The sequence below is a fragment of the Kryptolebias marmoratus genome, linkage group LG19 (genome assembly GCF_001649575.2).
Source record: "Kryptolebias marmoratus isolate JLee-2015 linkage group LG19, ASM164957v2, whole genome shotgun sequence".
Classification (NCBI taxonomy): Eukaryota; Metazoa; Chordata; class Actinopteri; order Cyprinodontiformes; family Rivulidae; genus Kryptolebias; species Kryptolebias marmoratus.
This window is the reverse complement of record NC_051448.1, coordinates 8,615,895-8,634,838: the sequence shown is the minus strand read 5'-3', so window position 1 is coordinate 8,634,838 and position 18,944 is coordinate 8,615,895. Positions and strand designations below refer to the sequence as shown.

The window sequence follows — 18,944 nt, the reverse complement described above, 5'->3', positions numbered from 1 at the left end:
AGCTTTATTAGCAGGTTTGTGGTCTCATAGTGACTTTAGTTACACTGTGATATGATAAACTTTGACTGAACTAAAGCCAGCTTAGTCAAATTAAAAAGAGGTTGTTATTTTTGTGGCATCACAGGTGATGAAAACTGTACATTAGAACCATAAAGCCTTAAAAGTTGGAAATTTTCTCAGTTTCTGTTACCCTACATTATATAAAAAGCTTAGCTTGAGCTGGTCTTCAGCTGTTGAGCCACAAACCCTAAAACCACAGACAGATCGAGGACATTTATACCGATCTTCTCGTGACTTTGAGGTGAAATTGTTGTTCCTGAGAACTTCCACCTTAAAACAATGCTGCAGACCAGTCAACGCTCATCTCATGGCAGCAGCCGTTCACAGCAGAACAATACACCCTGCCCAAACCACAAAAACTGCTCAGGCGTGAGTGGAGGAACCCAGTCATGTGTTCGCCAGGACCTGAAGAATTCAGATCTCAAAATTACCCAATGTGTGGGCTGAACTGTGGAGACCTGATCAATTAAACTCACGGGACCCAGATAAGCTCAAAGTACACAAGTCTTGTGTCATCTAGTGGTCACAGATGCATGATGTTACATAAAAAAAATGCAAAAATATTAAATAAATGTTGTGACCAATAGGCGTGTTGAGTGTAGCCAAAGGGATTTGACCAAATTGAAAAAAAAAATATTTTACTTTCACCATCCTTTAGTAAATATAAAAAAAATCTTAAAAATATATCATTGGTGGAACTCAAAGAAACACCACTTGTGTACAACTGAAATCCTATTTTATTATATTACATCAAAAACATGGGACTGCACTGATGCTAGTGTCATTTAGCTGGACGAAGGCAGAGCTCCCTTCACCCATAGCACCCATTTTTGAGCTGTGAATAACAGAAGTCAGCTTTGATATTAAAAAAAAGGTGGCATTTGCTGTTTTTTTGTGCGCTTTGACAGAAGACTGGTAGCAGACCTGAATCGAAAAACACTAACAAGTAACTTGTATATTTCACACTGTCCTCTTTATAAAGTCAGTATATTCTGCTTCACTATGGAAAACTGTTTCAAAGATATTGATCACGTGTTTCATTACAACAATATGAGAGTTTGAGATGTTATATAAAAAAAAAAAAATATTTGCAATTGCTCTTTGATCCAGCTCATAGTAAAAGGTGCTGTAGGTGACGTTTTGATTATTAGCTTCTACTTTTTGGCCATCTGCAGACGCTCGTTCACATTCTCCCAGTTGATTATATTCCAGATAGCTTTAACATAGTCAGGGCGCACATTTTTGTACTGAAGATAGTAGGCGTGCTCCCATACATCAATGCCAAGGAGGGGGATCAGACCTAAACATCAAGAAAGGAAAAATATAAGCAACAGTAGACTAGTGGAGGAATAGTGACCCTATCTATATTTTAAAGCTCTTTAAATCTGACCTGTTGTCCCCTGCAGGGGATCCTGATTAGCACAAGCAGCAATGCGAAGTCTTCCGCTGTCCTTTTCGTAACCCAGCCACCCCCAGCCTGAGCCCTGCACCGCCACTGTAGCAGTGGACATCTTCTCCTTCATCTTCTGGAAGGACCCAAAGTCCCGTTTGATGGCCTCCATTAGCTCTCCTAAAAGAAACAGACATAAACAGATGATGTTCCTTCAGCGCAACAGATAAACCAGCAGCAAAACAAAGTATTTCACTATTTGAGAAGACAAATGTCCTCACAGTCTCCTCAACTAAATGACCAGATTCCCAAATGATCAACAACTTCTCGTACTGACAGGAATGAAGCTGGTAAATCAAACCTGTCTGCTTTGAAGTTCAACCTTTTAAAACACTGAAGTTCAATAGCCACCACTGTTTTAGCTTTAGCATATTAAATCAACCTATCCCAGGAAAAAAGAAAAAAAAAATCCTTTCAAGTTGTTGCCTTACCTTGTGGCTCACCTCCACCATTAGGAGAGAGGTTTGTCCAGAAGATGGTGTGGTTAATGTGGCCTCCTCCATTAAACTTTAAAGCAGGCTGGAGGGAGACTTGTGCAGTTACATCTCCTGAAATAAAGAGCACATTCGTAAGTGGCTCAATAAATGTCAAACTTTTACAAAGACTGATTATAGAAAAAAATATTTCAATTAACAGATGTGCATTAATAATAAATTGACAACTTTAACATTATTGCTTAAAGAGATTTTGTCAACAACTACAGCAGAAATGAGCAGAATACTTTACGCACCCTTTGCAAGAGCCTCCTGATACTTCTCCTCTGTGACATTGAGATTGTTGACATATGTGGCATGATGCTTGCTGTGGTGCAACTGCATTATCTCTGCGCTTACATGAGGCTCCAGGGCTCCATAATCATATGCCAGGTCAGGCAGGGTGTGCTTCTGCCTCGATGCGGCGATCTGATTTATGCTTTGGTTGAGGCTGGCTGCACACCTGAAAGGAGACGAGGAAGAGTAAACAGGCATTTAGATAGGAGTACAACTATACAAAAAAATTCAACATGTCTTTAAAGGTCTAGTGTTGATTTACAGCTCAGCTGATACTTTGTGCATAAACATTAGCTCAATGAGAGTTTGTGACATTGGCTTTGTATTTTATTCTTTTATACATTTCAAATCATTCGGTTTATAATTGCACTCAGACAAACAAACAAACAAAACCCAACCCCCTTCGGTGCGCCATAAGCTAACACAGTTGAGTTGCTAAACTAAGTTAGCAGCCTAGCTAGCTAGCTGTTAGCTCCATAACACAGCTGAAGTTCTTGTTCAACTACACTAAGCAAGACTCAGCTCTCTTCATACTGCGTGCACTTTGAACAACGTTATATCTTCTCCACGCCAAGCTGACACCTGCCTTACCTGCGTATTTGACCAACTCTGCACAGCATGTTTCAAATAGTTCCCAAAGAGCAGACTGAACCGTGGAAACGCTGATAAATAACCGTCCTTGAAATTGTGCGATTTCAAGTTGACAGCTGGGACCGTACCATTATTATTAAGCGATGGGGGTGTACTGAGGCGTGGGCAGGACTTATATAACGTGGACACTAAACATTCAGCACTATAAAAACACCAAACATGATGCTTACTTTAAAAATAAATCGCATTTACAATATTTATACGAAGACTATTTATTTCCTATTTTAAATAATTTCCGACAGGTCTTTCTGCTCGGATATTAAGAGCCTTAACAAAAACGCAAAGGATCACGTGACCGTAGCCATGGATGTTTATAAATCAGATATAATCGTCTGCAACTTAACAGTTTAATATTTTTTATATGATGTGAATAATTTTCAAAACAGGCCAAAATATATACTTAAAATAACTAGAACAAATTTCTAAAAAAAAGAAAAAAAAAGCTCAAAGTCACGTGGGCATTTTTTCACCATTTTGGAGGTGACGCAGGAGATCGTCTATGCAAACTTTAACGACTCACTCCTGAAGACACGGTATTTTATTGGCACGATACAGAACGTCATTAAAAGTAGTGAAATGTACTTCCTGAAGGAAATAGATAGTGGTTTGATTATAGAACTCATTTTTATATCTATTTAGTTAATTAGTGGATCAAAATAAATAAATAGTTATAGAACTCAAGATGACCATGTAATAATTGAAAACACGGTTCAACTAATTTAATATAATCAGCTAATCATTTTTGATCGATTGGCTCTACATTGTTTTGACATACAGTTTTTGAGTTGCAGACAATAAATATAAAACAGAAATATAAAAATAGCTAATAACGTGCAATGTCTGAGATGCGGCCGCCTTTTAGGTTCAGAAAATATTTCTCGTAGTGAGAGGTCTTCGTACTGCTCTCCATCTCTGGTATCACTCCGCAGCAACTGGAGTGCAGCGCAGCAGTTCGTCCATAGCTATTCTGTGCTGTCCTCGGCGAAGGAAGATGTTAGCGACAAAGCCGAAGCGTGGCCGCAACTTGTAAAAACACGGCGGATTTTAACTCGTTTGTGATATTCGTTCTCACGGGGAATTTTTGAAGCCGAGAGCTCCGTGAAACGTCGAAAGTAACGGGCCTGGTGAGTGTTTTCACGGCACTAGGCCTGACAACTGCAGCCAAGAGCCCGCTAGTTTCAGGAAAGGAGCGTAAGGGAGGGAGTCATTTCCTTCACCGCCATTTTGTAATAACAAGGAGCCGAAACAGAGCCAAGAATTAAATGCTGCCCATCAAAGCATACATGATATTTAAGCATAAAACTGTTAGTTACCAAATCCAAGTTATTTTGAAAGGGGATGGTAAACATTTTTGGTAGTAAGTAGTTAACCTTGGTTAGCTTCTTCACTCTCCTCGCTGTCCGTAGCTACTGTGCTGCCACACTACCCAGCAGTTGGCTATAGCGCTAAATGTTAACTTTGATTTTATCGACCAGTGAGTCAATTTAACCTCTATATGCCCTTACCCCGCTGTTCATTTTCTTCTGAATTAGCAATACATGTCACAGTTCAGTTCGCATGTCATTCACGACACACACACACAGCCAACGCGTTTCAGCTGAAAAGATGATGCAGTCACTTCAGCCCGCAACATAAGCGCTGCAGTTAATCATAATTTTCTCTCATATATTTAACTTCTAGAGCTCACAATGACCAACGAGGAACCTCTACCCAAGAAGGTTAGTGTCTCTTTCATTTGAACCATTTAAATTGTTTCTGTGGCTTCGTTTACGTTTTGAAATGGGAACGGGACTTCTTGACTTGACCACTTTTTTTTTCTTTCTTTCCCACCTCACAGGTTCGCCTTAGTGAATCAGACATAAAGTCAATGACCAGAGAAGATTTGTGTTCAAGGTAGGCATCCACGTTACTAATAATGCAGAATGTTTGCTTGTTTTTATCGTTCAGCTGAAATGTTAAATGCACTTTGCTATTTCCAGGTGGAAGCAGCATGAAACCTATGTCCAGGTCCTGGAGGCAAAATATGCAGAGCTGTGTTGTAAGTACAGTGTCATAAACGCAGCCCAGTACCACACTGATTGTAACTTCTTTTGCAGACATCTCAGACAGTTCTCACTAAGTTCAGTGCATCTTATAACAACGTTTGGCTGCCTGCGTTGAGAACAATAATCTCATGTTGTGTTTGTTTCTCTCCTCCTCGTCCCAATCTTAGCTAATGACGTTCCGGGGCTGAAGGAGTCGGAGGAGAAGCTGAAGCAGCAGCAGCAGGAGTCTGCACGCAGGGAGAACATCCTGGTCATGCGACTTGCCACCAAGGAGCAGGAAATGCAAGAGTGTACAGTATGTATCTGTTTTTCGTCTTTCCTATTCTGCTTATATGATTTTTGTTCAAAGCCAGGTTGTCATCGACGGGCCGGAAACCTTTTAGAGGATGATTGATTTATTATTTTCTCTGTAGCTTGATGCTCTTTCAGCTGTGCTACTTTGATTGAACCTCTCAGTAGGTTAATTCATGAAAGACAAACTTAAGGTTTGATTGGTCAATTCGAGTTAAATTCATAAATTATACGCACTTTTCTGAAGTTTCCTGTATATGAGGATTTGTCTGTGACGTCAGCTGCTCTAAAATTGTTTTGGTTTGAGTGTTGAATGCAAACATCTGTAGTGCATGAAGCCTGGTCACTGTGTGGCTGCTGTAGTCAAATTCTGTTTTATTTCTGTAAGGTCACACCTCTTCTGTGTGCCAATAAATGCTGCTTCGACATGCACAAAACGCTTATATCAAGCCTGCTGTAGATGAAAAGCACATTAAGAAACGGGTCTGTGACCTGATGACATGAAATTGCATAAAAGCATGCAGCAGGTTTTGCCAAATATTGTGTGATTAGGAAAAAACAACGTTATTTTCTGTCAACAGAATAAGTAACAGAAAAGGCTACTTTCATTCAGACTGTGCCAACAGGTAGTTGTGTCAGAGGGAAGCCTCTGCTTCTACTAGACTGGCAGATCGGTGGATCATTCAGTGGCCATTTTTAAAAAAGCAGCAGAGCTCAAAACATAAGGTGGATATTTAAAAGGGTTTTAAGTTTGAAGGTTTGGCTCTTTCTTTAATTTGAAACCCCAAAAAATTTAAAAGAAAGTCGATCATCTAAATGCTACGCTAGTTGTTTTTATGCATATATTTGCACATTATGAGAATGTTTCTAAAGTTGCCCTAAGAGCGCCAGCTATGATCGTGCAGGTAAGTTTAGCTTTAGAATATTTTTTAACCCCCAGAACAACAATTTACCTCTAAAATTATCTGAATGTTGATTCTAGAGACAGCTTAAAGTTCACTTTAATAAACTGAAATTGTATTTTTTTTTAGAAACTGGTTAAGCCACCAGATCAAATGATTTCACAAAAACAAGACCGCCTTACCCGTCACTAACTTTGATTTTTGTCGCATCCTGCAGACCCAGATTCAGTACCTCAAGCAAGTCCAGCAGCCGAGCGTGGCCCAACTGCGGTCGTCCATGGTGGATCCAGCCATCAACTTGTTTTTCCTCAAAATGAAGGCTGAACTGGAACAGACTAAAGACAAACTGGAGCAGGCCCAAAATGAACTGAGTGCCTGGAAATTTACACCTGATAGGTAAAGACAATCAAAAATAACTCCCCCCTTCAAAAAGGCAAGACTTCCTCACGCCCCCCCACCCTCACTCTCACTGCAGGCATGCAGGAACAATGGTGGGGGGGAAAGGCTGACAAAATGCTGTACTCATCACGAGACTCAGACTTTACAGAAAGCCAGTCACTGCAAAAACAAAAGTGTTTTTGTTCTCTTGTACTGTGCCAGCTACATATCACATAACCTAAAAAAAAAAGAAAAGAAAAGACAATATGGTCAGGTGACACTTGTGTTTCAGCTTTCTCCCCTCATATCCCCTCACCGTCCAAGGGCCTGAAGGAGTCCGGACTGTTCTGAAGAGGTGGTCACTCACTTTCTGCCGTGGATGTGCCCTCCCTGCCCCCCTCGGCTCAAACCAGACAGTTCACATATAAAATAAAGGGATTATGGGGGACATTGCGTCAGGCAGGGACCATCCCTAGCCTAAAACAGCAATTGAACATTTCAAAGACAACTCCGATTCTTGCTTTATAAAGGCATTTAACAGTGGATCACATCACACAAATAACCTGCTAGTCTCCCTGAGAAGTGTAAAGACTTTTGGGACAGTCTAGATACATTTCAGTCACATGAGGAAAATTTCTAAGACTAAAAGTAAGACGCTTTTTTTTTTCGGGGAAGAAACACTAGAAATGACATTAAGACTGTGAGCGGAGCCAGATCCTCAGTCCACAAACGAACTTGAGGGTCCATTCGCTCGTGTCTTTGAACACGGGCCCACACACGGTAGAGTGTATTTACATGTTTTGTTGTGTGAAATGTTTCTTTTTTATTGGCATTTAATTTGATCTCTCGTTCCTTTACTACAAACACTTACTGCAGTGTGTGAAGCAAAGAAGCACGATTGGCCCTCGTTATTCACGCTTGTGAAAACATTTGCACACGCTTTGGTGATGAATTTAATTTGACTAAACCTCTCAGGTAGTCAAACACACTGCCGTAGGTGTATAGAGTCCTGTTATAAACTGTGAGTGCAAATGTCCTTAAGAAGTCATGTTTTGAGACGATGAGAATGTATTTCTTGTATTTTGTGTTTTTTTGTGATTGACCAATCTCTCCCACAGCCTAACAGCTTTGGAAATTAGGCTTTTCTTTACTGCCTGTGTGGCACAGATGTTCATCTACTGTTTAAATAATCAGTTATGAAGTAGATTTAGTTTTCCAAAACTAGATTTATATTCACTTCTGTCACCTAAGTGGGACAGAAAGTGGATGTGTATTAATACAGACTTAAAATGCACATCTTTCCTGCTGCAGAGAGAGAACTTTACTTTAGGAGATATGGAGTAAATAGAAATAACCAACAAAAGTTTATTTGCTTCTGTTTACAACTTAGATAAACATTCTTGGTCATTCAATTTTTTTCGACTACTATGGGTTTTATTGTAGGTTTTTTATGTAGTTGCTACTATGTTCATTATCTCTGTGTCCTTGGGACACGTGAATCAAAGGTTTGGCAGTTAATTCTGGTCCTACATTATTTAATTTCTGTTCTTGATTAAGGCCTTTAAACACCAACAGTAACTGCTAATGTAAAATTAAAATGTGGACCAAACTGCTGTACTAATTATTGAGCAACTGGCATCTGGAGCTATTTGAATATGCTGTTAACTCCTAATCTTTGTGTATTTAAGGTGGACTTTTTAAAACCAGTGCATCGTCCTCCAGTTCACCTTTTCTGTTTGATGCTCAGATATTTAGACTGAACGTTTTTTTTTTTGCTCTGTGACATTTTCCCTTTATGGTTATTCTTTACAGATAGTTATTTAATTTGTTTTCCTTCTTCTTCTTTTGGTACACACAGTCTTTGCTTGTGTTTTTACAATGTTCTTCCATAAGCATCATGGTAAGTTAAAGTAAAACGGTGTAGGTCTTTGTTTTATAGAAATCTGTTTAAAATGTTTGACTTTTGGCCACATTGGGGGCAGTAATTCTTCAGTTTGTTATAATGGTGTTGTTTTTTTATTTACCTAAAAAAAAAAAGACAATTCTTCAAGTCATTTAGACATAATTATTTATTTGTATTTGACGGATCTTTGTCAGATAGTTTCTTTTAATTTACACAATGCTTCCAAATCTAATTTTTTATTATTTAAAGAGCTTCTGTTGACTTGGAAAAATTGGAAATGGGTCAGGCAGTAGGAACAGTAACATCTACTTGCCTGTTGGATTTGTCTCTTAGTTCACTGTGTGATGTGAGACTTGTTTCCCTTACAGCCAAACAGGGAAGAAGCTGATGGCCAAATGTCGCATGCTGATTCAGGAGAACCAGGAGTTAGGACGGCAGCTATCACAGGGACGCATCGCCCAGCTGGAGGCTGAGCTGGCCCTGCAGAAGAAGTACAGCGAGGAGCTCAAGAGCAGTCAAGATGGTAAGACTACATTAGATCTGTGTATCTTTGGTATTTTTGCATTGCCAATGGATTTTAACTGTTCTTGTCATTGTTCCTGGATTCCTTCCCCAGAGCTAAATGACTTTATTATCCAGCTAGACGAGGAGGTAGAGGGGATGCAGAGCACCATCCTGGTCCTGCAGCAGCAGCTGAAGGAGTCCCGTCAGCTTCTCTCTCAGTCTCAGGGTGCTTTGGCTGGAGCAGGACCCAGTAGGACTTCACCCGCTGCTTCCAGCTCCTCCGTTGAACCGTTCGCTCAGCCAGAGCAGGCCAGTGCTCCCTCTGAACCAATCAGCAAAGACTACGGGAGGGTCTCCAATGGTCCAAGCAATGGCAACTCATCCCAGAGGAGTGAGACCACCACACCCACGCTGTACCGGGAGGTCAGCAGTGCTGAGGAAGATTTTCCAATGTCTCCCATTGCCTCCAGCCCCAGTGAAGCCGAGACCAAACTCTCCAACCACTCAGAGGAGGCGCCAAGTAGTCAGACTGCGTCGGGGAGAGGTGGAGGACCTGGGGGTTTCGGGAGCCGGCTGAGTGTTGGGTATGAGAGTGTGGACTCTCCGACAGGCAGCGAGACATCATTGACTCAACACTCGAATGACACAGACTCCACCACCGATCCCCACGAGGACAAGGCTGCCCTGGTCACCAAGGGCACCAGGACTGCAGGGTCACGTCATGCTCAGAACGGCCTGGACTCGAGCACGAGCGACGGTGCAGCTTTGTAATGTACTTTAACATGTACTGTATTTTTCGTTTTTTCCTTTTTCTTATCTTTTTTTTTAATTATACAAACAAGGCAGCAAATGCGTAGTCTGTAATACAACACCCTTGTCCCTTTACCTATTGTGATGCCTTTGTCACATTTGTGTTGCTTAATGGGGATATAAACAGTAAGGGTTCATGCTAAATTTGAATTGTGTGGATTTAAAACTAGTACGTTTCACTCTGTTTTTTTTAGCACATCCATGCTGTTTGTTTGAGCTCTTCACACTGAAATCAGACATCTGGTGTTGTAACCCAAGTCAAGTCAGTAAAATCACTAAATTACAGTAGTTTCACAATATTCGATGAGGTCATTCTTAGATGTTGGCCTGTGGGATTTTTTTTTTTTTAGTACAGTTTTTATTTTTCATTGGCAAAAATTTTGTTTTGAAAAGTTCTGTTGAAATGTGAGTAGTTCATATGTGATGTTCATATTATACTGACTTCAGCCCTTTTCATGTACTGACCAAATACCAATAAAAACATTTTTAATACTACAAAGTGAAACCCATTTTTAAAAGTCAATAATAATTTTAGTTAAAACATTTCACTTAAACATGCATAAATAGCCTCTTAAAATAAGGTGGTGTTGTAACTAACAGTGCAGATATTAATTTTAGGACTTTTAAGAATCATTGTAGTGTTTAAAAAATTAAAATGGATCAAAGATAAAATATAGTTACACAAATAAAATAGTAACTATTGATAGGTGGCTTATTATTATTACTGATTATAGAGCAAACTGTAGAAAATATATTTTGATCAGGATTGTGGATTATACATTTTTATGAATAAAACTAGAATATGTTAAACATGTAAAAGAAGTGGTCTTATCTTCCTTTCGGTCGTTCGTCCTCCCAAACACGTGGTGGCGCTGTTGTTCCCATCAGGTATATTTGTACATGCCGTCTTCACGCAGTGTCAACAGAACAGTGGACAGACAGGAACAGGACTGAACAGAAACTGCAGCTTCAACCTGCACTCTTCAGGATGAACACCGAACCTATTGTCATCGTTTCAGCCGCACGGACTCCAATAGGTAAAGCCAAATACCCTTAAAGTGCCATTCTTATGAATTAAAAAGGGTTTTTATACGCTACAACTCTGTTTTTGTTTTAGTCTAGCATGCAACCTCTGTAAGAAAATATCCGCACAGGAAAGGAATCATCTTTTCAGTTTAAGGTTTTTCGTTTATAATTACACAAATGCCTAAAAATGATTTATTTTTTCATTAAACTGGCTATCCCTTCCAGTTCAACACGCCGAGTTGTTAGTGAGCTCTGATTGGCTGGTTTCTGTGTGCGGAGTAATCTCTGGCCACTGATTGGTTGGGAGTCATAGTGCCACAGAGCACGAGCCTGCTACCATTGGCTACTTATAACATGACGCGTGTGTCTGTATCTATTTATCTTCGATATGTGATTAAATTAATTTTGCACAAACTGTTTTCTACCGTTTTCAGTTGATTGTTTTACATTTTGTCAGAAACACAGTAATAGGAAATAATAACTAAATATAAATGTTCAAAGTTATGTTGAAACGAAACAAAGTTTGAACAGAATATTATGTTTTAACCTTGTTTTAACTGATTTAGCTTTTAAGCTAACTGACTTAGCCTTTTAGTTAACTCACCTGTATTTGTTTAATTTTACTTAATAATTAGTTTCAGAGCTTGAAGAGATTGTTTTGCATATTATTTATAAATATTCCAACATTAAATATATATATATATATATATATATATATATATATATATATATATATATATATAAGAAATTGCCACTTCAACAGATGCATTATGAGTGATGTTACATTTATGCTGGGGAGAAAAGTTTATCTTTACTGAAACAAACTCTTTCAAAAAACGTTTTCTTTCTGAGTTGAATACATGTAAGTAGGCTGTCGTCACCTGCAGAAGTCTGCTTATTGGAAAAAACTAAAATCCGTTTGAAATTCTACAGATTAAGCTATAATTACGTTTCATTTGTACACAGGTTGCTTGAATGGTGCTTTGTCCACGGTGCCTCTACGTGACCTTTGTTCAGCTGTGATCAAAGATGTCCTGAAGCGGGCCAGGGTGAAGCCAGATGAGGTCTCTGAAGTTATCATTGGACATGTCCTAACAGCGGGTAAAATATGAGAAAATCTGTTAAGAGACTGATGGATCACAATTACAGCTTATTTTGACCTCTCTCTCACAACATAAAAAAATCTGTGATTTGTTTCTTTCAGGTCAAGGGCAGAACGCAGCCCGACAGGCCAGCGTTGAGGCAGGTATCCCCTACCTTGTCCCTGCGTGGAGCTGCCAGATGGTGTGTGGCTCTGGGCTGAAATCTGTGTGTCTGGGAGCTCAGTCTATCCAGGCTGGAGAGGCCACCGTGGTTGTGGCAGGGGGCATGGAGAGCATGAGCAGGGTTAGTAAAAAGAGGAGCGTTTGAGAAGGATATAAGACGAAAGTCTTAAGTTGTTTTCTCCATCTACTCAGGCTCCTCACACTCTGCACATGAGAGCAGGGGTGAAAATGGGCGATGTCCCGCTGCAGGACTGCATGGTTGCTGATGGCCTGACAGACGCCTTCCATGGCTACCACATGGGAATTACAGGTATGTGCAGGAAATAGATCAACTCAATTAAGGCTGTTCATTGTCGTGTACCAATCAGGATTTCTTTTTAAACTGAATCTGTGTCAGCTGAGAATGTAGCTAAGCAGTGGGGCATCAGTCGAGGGGAACAGGACCAGTTTGCTGTCAAATCTCAGAACAAAACGGAGGCTGCACAGAAAGCAGGACATTTCGATCAGGAGATTGTTCCCATCTCAGTGCCATCCAGAAAAGGTATGGACTTTTTTTGTTCCTTAACTAGTTTGCCTCTCGTCAGTGAGGTAAAATAATAATTTTTTCTTTCCTTCAGGTCCAGTTGAGGTGAAAGTGGATGAGTTTCCTCGACATGGAAGCAACATTGAGAGCATGTCCAAACTCAAACCATGTTTCATCAAGGATGGCAGTGGCACTGTCACCGCTGGAAATGCTTCAGGTTGCACAGTAGCTTATAATTCATGTTGTTAGCACGGGGACCATCAGAACATAGTGTGTTGAAAAACAAATTTAATGCGGTATTACTTTTGTTTACAGGTATAAACGATGGCGCAGCAGCTACTGTTCTAATGAGCCAGTCAGAGGCAGCGAGGCGGGGATTAAAACCCATGGCTAAAATTATGTCGTGGGCTCAAGCAGGCCTTGACCCTTCTATCATGGGAACCGGGCCGATACCAGCTATCAGGAAAGCGGTGAGGAGTCAACAGTAATCAAATGTAACATGTCAGAATGCTGATACTTTTCTTTTTTATTTCCTCGTCTTACTTTGTACTTTTTTTTTTCTTTCTTTCAGGTTGAGAAGGCAGGCTGGAATCTGGACCAGGTTGATTTATTTGAGATCAATGAAGCATTTGCTGCACAGTCAGTTGCTGTGATCAAAGAGCTTGGACTAAATGAAGACAAGGTAATGCTCAAGTTTTAATAAAAGGCTTTCAGAGCCATCACTCAACCTTCTGCCTAAAGAATCACAAGAGGATGAATATTGTGCATCTCTGTAATCAGTCTTGTCTGTATTTTGTGTATTTTTAGGTGAATGTTAGCGGCGGGGCCATTTCTCTGGGTCATCCCATTGGTATGTCAGGCTGCAGAGTGCTGGTAACCCTGCTACATGCACTCCAGAGGACTGGAGGAAGTAAAGGAGTGGCATCCCTCTGCATTGGAGGTGGGATGGGCATCGCCATGTGTGTGGAGAGGGTTTGAGATGAATACCTCACAGATTGTACTTGATTTCTTTTAATGAATAAGGGATAATGAAATCAGTTTACAGTGAACAGTAACGTCAAAGGTGCAGTTTACTTAACTTGTAGCTGCTGAGGTAAAAAATTAGATATTTTATCTTGTTTTGTAAAAAACTTACCATTTTCACTGTGAATTTTATTTAAATTCCTCAGGTCTTAGATGTGGAAACTTTAAAATATCTTGCTGTTGCACATTATGTAAATGTGTGTACTTGCAGCTTTTACAGAAGCAATTACGGAAAATTCTGTTTGTAATTATGGTTTACAGCCATTAGCTGTTATGAAGACATTTCTATTTTTTTTTTTTTAATTAACCTTTAGTTACTAATACAGCTGCATATACCAAACACTAAAAACTGTAGGACGTAGTTCTGCGGAGTGATTGCCTTGAGCTTTCAGTATTTACAGTAAGTTTATGTTAACATTCCAAAACTGTTGTGTAGACTAAACTAAACCTCTTTCCAAGGTGTATAGATAAGCTTAAATCTCATCAAAGTGCCATAATATTTCACAGGCTTGTCTTCTTTAACTTTGTTTGCTGTAGACATTTTCCTGTAATCCAATCAATTTACATCCATCTAATAACTTTAACAAATAAACAGTCATTTACAACCACTGAAGCTTTATTATGTGTCCATAAACAAAACACTCACAGATTCTTTGGAAGCATAAGCTTCGAAAACGATGGGGAGTGGGAGAAAAGTGAAGAGGCGACGTGTGCGGCCTACAGTAAACGCAATAGCCATGAAAAGCTTGTTAACCTATAAATACAGATATTGAACCTAACTGGACCAATCAGCCTTTCAGTTCTCTAGAGAGCCGGATTCCACAGCATCTTTGTACGAATGGCCGCCTTCCTTCGGCTCTGGGAACAGTTTGATGAGGTCGTCGATGCGGAGGATGGTGATGGCAGCCTCCGTGGCAAACTTGAGGCTTTTTGTCTTGACCATGGTGGGTTCGTACACACCAGCCTGCAGGTTGTCACGGGGTTTGCCGTTCACCAAGTCCAGACCGATCCTATAGGACAAAAGGGTTTGGTCATCCTATTTTATCTAACATCTGAGGAGGTGAAACTCAAAGAAAAAAAATCTTTGTTTTTATCTGTAAAATTACAGCTTCATTCCACACTCTCTAAATGAGGAAAAGAAAAAAAATCTGCAGTACGTTTATGATACATGAAGATTAAAATGTTCTGTATAGATAAATGAGATCTTATCCATGACCTGGCATTTTTATTTAGTTATATTTGTTCAAGGATGCTAAACTCACCATTTGAGATTCTTGCGTTCTGGGTTGACCTGAGCCTCGTTGTGGAAGGCTCGAAGTTTGGCCACCAAGTCAGTGGAGTCCTGTGCTGCGTTCACAGCCAGCGTCTTAGGGATGACGAGAAGAGACCGTGCAAATTCAGCAATGGCCAACTGTTCTCTGGAACCCTGAAGAAAGAGAAAAAAATACATGTAAAATATTAGCTTTAGCAGGTACTTTCATAAAGAAAAGCCCAACAGATGGAAGATTAATGTTATCTCCGTCTAAACTCACCATGCTGGTAGCATAGTTTTCCAGGTAAATGGACAGAGCTGCCTCCACAGCACCACCTCCTGGTACTACAGACTTTGACTCGAGGACTCTCTTGACCACACAGAGAGCATCGTGCAGCGAGCGCTCCATCTCATCGCACATGAAGTCGTTGGCTCCGCGCAGAATGATGGAGGCTGACGTGCGAGCTTTGGTACTGAGGGGAAACGGAACTGCACCGTTAAAACTTCAGACCTACAGAGTTCCCACGTTAATTATAGACAACCATTCTGAGTATCATATCAAGTTTGAAATCTTAATAGTCAGTACAGAATATATATTATTTTTAACTAAAGATAAAATACAGAACTTGTTTTCAGTTGTCATAAAAACCTAAACACAGACAAAGCACCACAGAAGAGAGTCCCTGTCTGAAATTAGTTATGCTGACTTTATGCGACCGAACAGCTGCACATAAATAAAACTTTAATAGAAGCTGCTCTTACTTTTTGATAAGAATAAGCTCATCATCACAGACTCGTTCCTGCACAACCTCCTCTGCCTGGCCGAGCATAGTGGCTTCAAATGTTTCCTCTCCTTCCAGATTGGACAGTGAGGAGCAGACGGTGGCTACAAGCACACAAAAAAAGATAATTACAGATATTTATTATTTAAGTTGTTAATATAAGAGGCTAACTGACAGGAAAACATGCACAGACTCAAAGTTATTGCACAACACGCTTCTTTCTTACCTCCTGTTGCCTTGGCGATACGTTTGAGGTCCCTCTTGAGAACCCGTCTAACTGCCATAGCCCCGGTATCCACAAAGTACTTCAGACACATGTCGTCGATGCCACCAGTGGTCAAAACAACATTTGCTCCTGATGCTAAAATCTTCTGGATCCTCTCCTTGGTGATATCAGACTCCCTGAACCAACCAAATATTATGTTATGTTATGTTCTGCCCCAAATGTATCCAGCTCGCACCACAGCAAATTTAAATGGGATGATTCTTAAAAATGCATGAAATTAAGAGAGAAACATAATAATAATAATAATAAAAATCTATACTCTACCTCTGTCTGATCTGGTCGAGCTTTTCGGGATCGTTGATGATGACTTGGACTCCCAGCTTCATTTTGGTCTTTTGCAGGCTGAAGTCCAGGCAAGCTACCTTGGCATTTACAACGCGCTTCACCATTCCTACAAACATAACATGCTTTAAATAATGGAAATATAAACAAAGATCCCCCTCCCCACCCCTCAGCAATTTCTTTTTAACTGTCTGGCCCAAAGAAGTGTCACAGTTTACACATCACTGCAACTCTATTCCTTTCAGAGTCAGTTTCCTGTCTCCCACGCGTATCACTGCACACATCATCAGCCGAGACGTGGCAGTAAATTAAATGGGAGTTTAGCACCAGACTGTGACATATTGCATTAATTTGTCCCACGCTTTCCAACAACCGCACCTTGTGAACCGACTGTGCAGTTCAGGGCATATCCGTTGACCAAGAAACTTTCTTTCTGGCTGCGGCCGTGGGCTTTCAACACATTCACCGAGTTGATGGGATATTTGGCCACTCCTTTGCTGTCGGTAAACTTCACAGCCATGGCAGCATCCACCACCATGTTGGCAAAGAAGTCTGCATCACTGATGACTCAAAGTTAAGGTGATAAATGGAAGAGAGTTGCTTTCTGCAGAGAGGAAAAAAACCCTTACATTGATCCAAAAACCAGACTTATTCAGGATACACTCCAATGATTTTGGAGGACATGGAGGTCTTGGCTGCATTGATTAAACATTCTCTGCCCAGGTCATCTGTCCCGATGGTCAGATTCTCATTAATGTAGCGCACTGCTTCTCTACAAAGATCAAGAAAAAAAACATTAGCTCATTAGGTTTTAAGATTGTCTTTTATCACATTTAAACAAAGAATGTCTTTTTTATTATTTGACTGGTCTTACTTGCACGCCAGACGGTATCCACTGATGACTGAAGTGGGGTGAATCTTCTGCTTCACCAGCTCATCTGCACTCTTCAGCAACTCTGCAGCAAGAATGACCTTTAACAAGGAAACAAAGTCGAACATGAAAAACTGTTACAAACTTAAATCTTGAACCATCAACTCTGATCTGTGCGAGCACATCATTAAAGTAGCAGAAGTGAACCCATTTGGACAATGAGTGCTGAACATTGAACATGTTTTGATTTGATGCCGTTGACGGATGGATGGAAATGGTCCCAGGGCACAATCACGCTTGTTTTTCTCTGTCTTCTGACGGCTGCGACTCACCACAGACGTGGTCCCGTCTCCGACCTCCTTGTCCTGCAGGTCAGCCAGCTCACAGAGGACCTTGGCAGCTGGGTGCTCCACTTCCAACAGCTTCAGGATGGTGGCTCCATCGTTGGTGATGGTCACATCCTGTTTTAAAGTGACAATGACCCCACTGATAAGCAGCCGGGATGTGTAACTACGATTTCAATTATTTCAGACAGCCAACAAAGGCCTGGCAAACACTCTTTAATGTGACACAAACCCCTATATCGTCCACCAGCATCTTGTCGAGGCCAACAGGTCCGAGGGAGCTCTTAACGATGTTGGCGATGGATGCTGCGGCCATGACTGCAAAAGCAAAAAGAAGGCTGTGATCTTCTGTACAGTTTTATTTACAACTTGTACACAGTTGTCCTAATTAGTTTCACGTGTTCTGTCATTTTATTTAGCGGGGCGCACAGTCAGCTAGCCACACCTTCAGACCATGACAGTGTTTCTTTTCCCCATTAGCATAGCCCTCCATTCATTTAGACTGAATGGAAGGTACTAAAGTGGGGTTATGCATTAACAAATACAGTTTCTTCCACCATATGGCTATTTAGAATATAATACACGTCACTGAACTTTAATAAAAATACGCAGCGATGAGTGAAAGTTAACAATAAAGTTAGCTAACATTTAGCATGAGCCGCACGTGTTTGAGCAAATTAGTCCATATTTCTGACGCTTTAAATAAATCCACAGAGACTCAAAGTGACGCAAAAAGTCGGACTGCAAAACTCACCATTTTGAGTGCGAACGGATTCGCCGGTCGTCCTCTGGCCGAGCACGTTTAACGGACCTTCTAAGAGCGACATTTTGGACCACCACACAACCAAGAAGAAAGGAAGCGCCGTGGTGCACTATGGGTAAACGAGTACTCCTCAGAAGGTTCCAGAAGAAAACGAGTAAAAAAATCACCGATTATATAACATTAGAGCGTTGATCTACACGCTGCACCTAAAACATACTTTAATAACAACGTTCTACGTCACAACAGTTGTTTTAACAAACTGGAAAAGAAGGATTGTCCTTGTTAATCATGATAAACTACATATCCCAGCATGCCTCACACTAACCCGCCGCTCCCTTTACTCTTCTTCTTGGTTCTAAATTTCGTCATAAAGTTTCTTCGCGCCCTCTGCTGCGTAATTTAGCAATGCAAAGTTTTTTTTTCCCTGAACCCTCCAAAAGCACTTTTAAGGTATTTATTTATGTATGTATGTATGTATGAATATATTTTTATTAGTCAGTTTTGCACAGAGAGATCACATACTTTTTCATTCTTTTCAAAGGAGTTATTTTGCCATTTGAATCTAATATCTGATGGCAGGGGTGGAAATTAAAAATTTTGTTTTACCGGCCACTCAAATATTTTACCAGCCACTTTTTTTTGTTGTGACAAAAAGTTATTTCATATGATGATGATGATGATGATGGAGGTGGGTGGAAGCAGTTGTGGTGCCCTACAAGCTGAACAACACCTCTTTCTGGACACTGCATGGAAATAACTAGAT

General features: G+C 40.4%; 4 protein-coding genes and 1 non-coding gene across 5 annotated transcripts; 2 read left to right on the top strand and 3 right to left on the bottom strand.

Annotated features, from left to right (window-relative positions):
• Nucleotides 1-1,214: 1,214 nt before the first annotated feature.
• sod2 (superoxide dismutase 2, mitochondrial) lies at nucleotides 1,215-2,900 on the bottom strand. The gene is given in 5 exon segments (NM_001329382.1): nucleotides 1,215-1,360; nucleotides 1,451-1,630; nucleotides 1,942-2,058; nucleotides 2,241-2,446; nucleotides 2,872-2,900. Coding segments are annotated over 5 exon segments (678 nt in total).
• A 952-nt stretch (nucleotides 2,901-3,852) lies between these two features.
• Nucleotides 3,853-10,259, top strand: LOC108233507 (WT1 associated protein). Its single transcript, XM_017412038.2, has 8 exons — nucleotides 3,853-4,055; nucleotides 4,612-4,649; nucleotides 4,769-4,824; nucleotides 4,911-4,969; nucleotides 5,144-5,271; nucleotides 6,387-6,565; nucleotides 8,819-8,973; nucleotides 9,067-10,259. Exons 2-8 carry the CDS (start codon nucleotides 4,620-4,622, stop codon nucleotides 9,723-9,725), a joined length of 1,266 nt encoding a protein of 421 aa, XP_017267527.1. The 5' UTR covers nucleotides 3,853-4,055; nucleotides 4,612-4,619; the 3' UTR covers nucleotides 9,726-10,259.
• A 397-nt stretch (nucleotides 10,260-10,656) lies between these two features.
• On the top strand, nucleotides 10,657-14,333 carry acat2 (acetyl-CoA acetyltransferase 2). The gene is made up of 9 exons (XM_017412044.3): nucleotides 10,657-10,801; nucleotides 11,757-11,891; nucleotides 11,995-12,176; nucleotides 12,248-12,365; nucleotides 12,453-12,596; nucleotides 12,673-12,795; nucleotides 12,894-13,048; nucleotides 13,150-13,260; nucleotides 13,386-14,333. The coding sequence occupies exons 1-9, from the start codon at nucleotides 10,753-10,755 to the stop codon at nucleotides 13,554-13,556; spliced, it is 1,188 nt and encodes a 395-aa protein (XP_017267533.1). The 5' UTR covers nucleotides 10,657-10,752; the 3' UTR covers nucleotides 13,557-14,333.
• On the bottom strand, nucleotides 14,200-18,320 carry tcp1 (t-complex 1). Its single transcript, XM_017412043.3, has 12 exons — nucleotides 18,173-18,320; nucleotides 17,651-17,736; nucleotides 17,407-17,535; nucleotides 17,078-17,175; nucleotides 16,865-16,975; nucleotides 16,582-16,763; nucleotides 16,186-16,312; nucleotides 15,862-16,037; nucleotides 15,616-15,739; nucleotides 15,134-15,326; nucleotides 14,864-15,027; nucleotides 14,200-14,611 (listed from the first exon to the last, which is right to left on the bottom strand). The coding sequence occupies exons 1-12, from the start codon at nucleotides 18,243-18,245 to the stop codon at nucleotides 14,398-14,400; spliced, it is 1,677 nt and encodes a 558-aa protein (XP_017267532.1). The 5' UTR covers nucleotides 18,246-18,320; the 3' UTR covers nucleotides 14,200-14,397.
• Nucleotides 17,811-17,947, bottom strand: LOC112450387. The gene has a single exon (XR_003038985.1). It is a non-coding gene; the product is annotated as a small nucleolar RNA SNORA29 (small nucleolar RNA).
• Nucleotides 18,321-18,944: the final 624 nt, after the last annotated feature.

Excerpts from the sequence above, each read along its gene's own strand:
- tcp1 (XM_017412043.3), bottom strand. The coding sequence starts at position 18,245 with ATGTCGCTCTTAGAAGGTCCGTTAAACGTGCTCGGCCAGAGGACGACC. Across the intron at positions 16,976-17,077 it reads GGATACCGTCTGGCGTGCAA|AGAAGCAGTGCGCTACATTA; the intron begins GTAAGACCAGTC and ends TGATCTTTGTAG. Across the intron at positions 16,764-16,864 it reads TCCTCCAAAATCATTGGAGT|TGATGCAGACTTCTTTGCCA; the intron begins GTATCCTGAATA and ends TTGAGTCATCAG.
- LOC108233507 (XM_017412038.2), top strand. The coding sequence starts at position 4,620 with ATGACCAACGAGGAACCTCTACCCAAGAAG. Across the intron at positions 4,650-4,768 it reads AGGAACCTCTACCCAAGAAG|GTTCGCCTTAGTGAATCAGA; the intron begins GTTAGTGTCTCT and ends CCCACCTCACAG. Across the intron at positions 4,970-5,143 it reads AAAATATGCAGAGCTGTGTT|CTAATGACGTTCCGGGGCTG; the intron begins GTAAGTACAGTG and ends TCCCAATCTTAG.
- acat2 (XM_017412044.3), top strand. The coding sequence starts at position 10,753 with ATGAACACCGAACCTATTGTCATCGTTTCAGCCGCACGGACTCCAATA. Across the intron at positions 11,892-11,994 it reads TGGACATGTCCTAACAGCGG|GTCAAGGGCAGAACGCAGCC; the intron begins GTAAAATATGAG and ends TGTTTCTTTCAG. Across the intron at positions 13,261-13,385 it reads TTGGACTAAATGAAGACAAG|GTGAATGTTAGCGGCGGGGC; the intron begins GTAATGCTCAAG and ends GTGTATTTTTAG.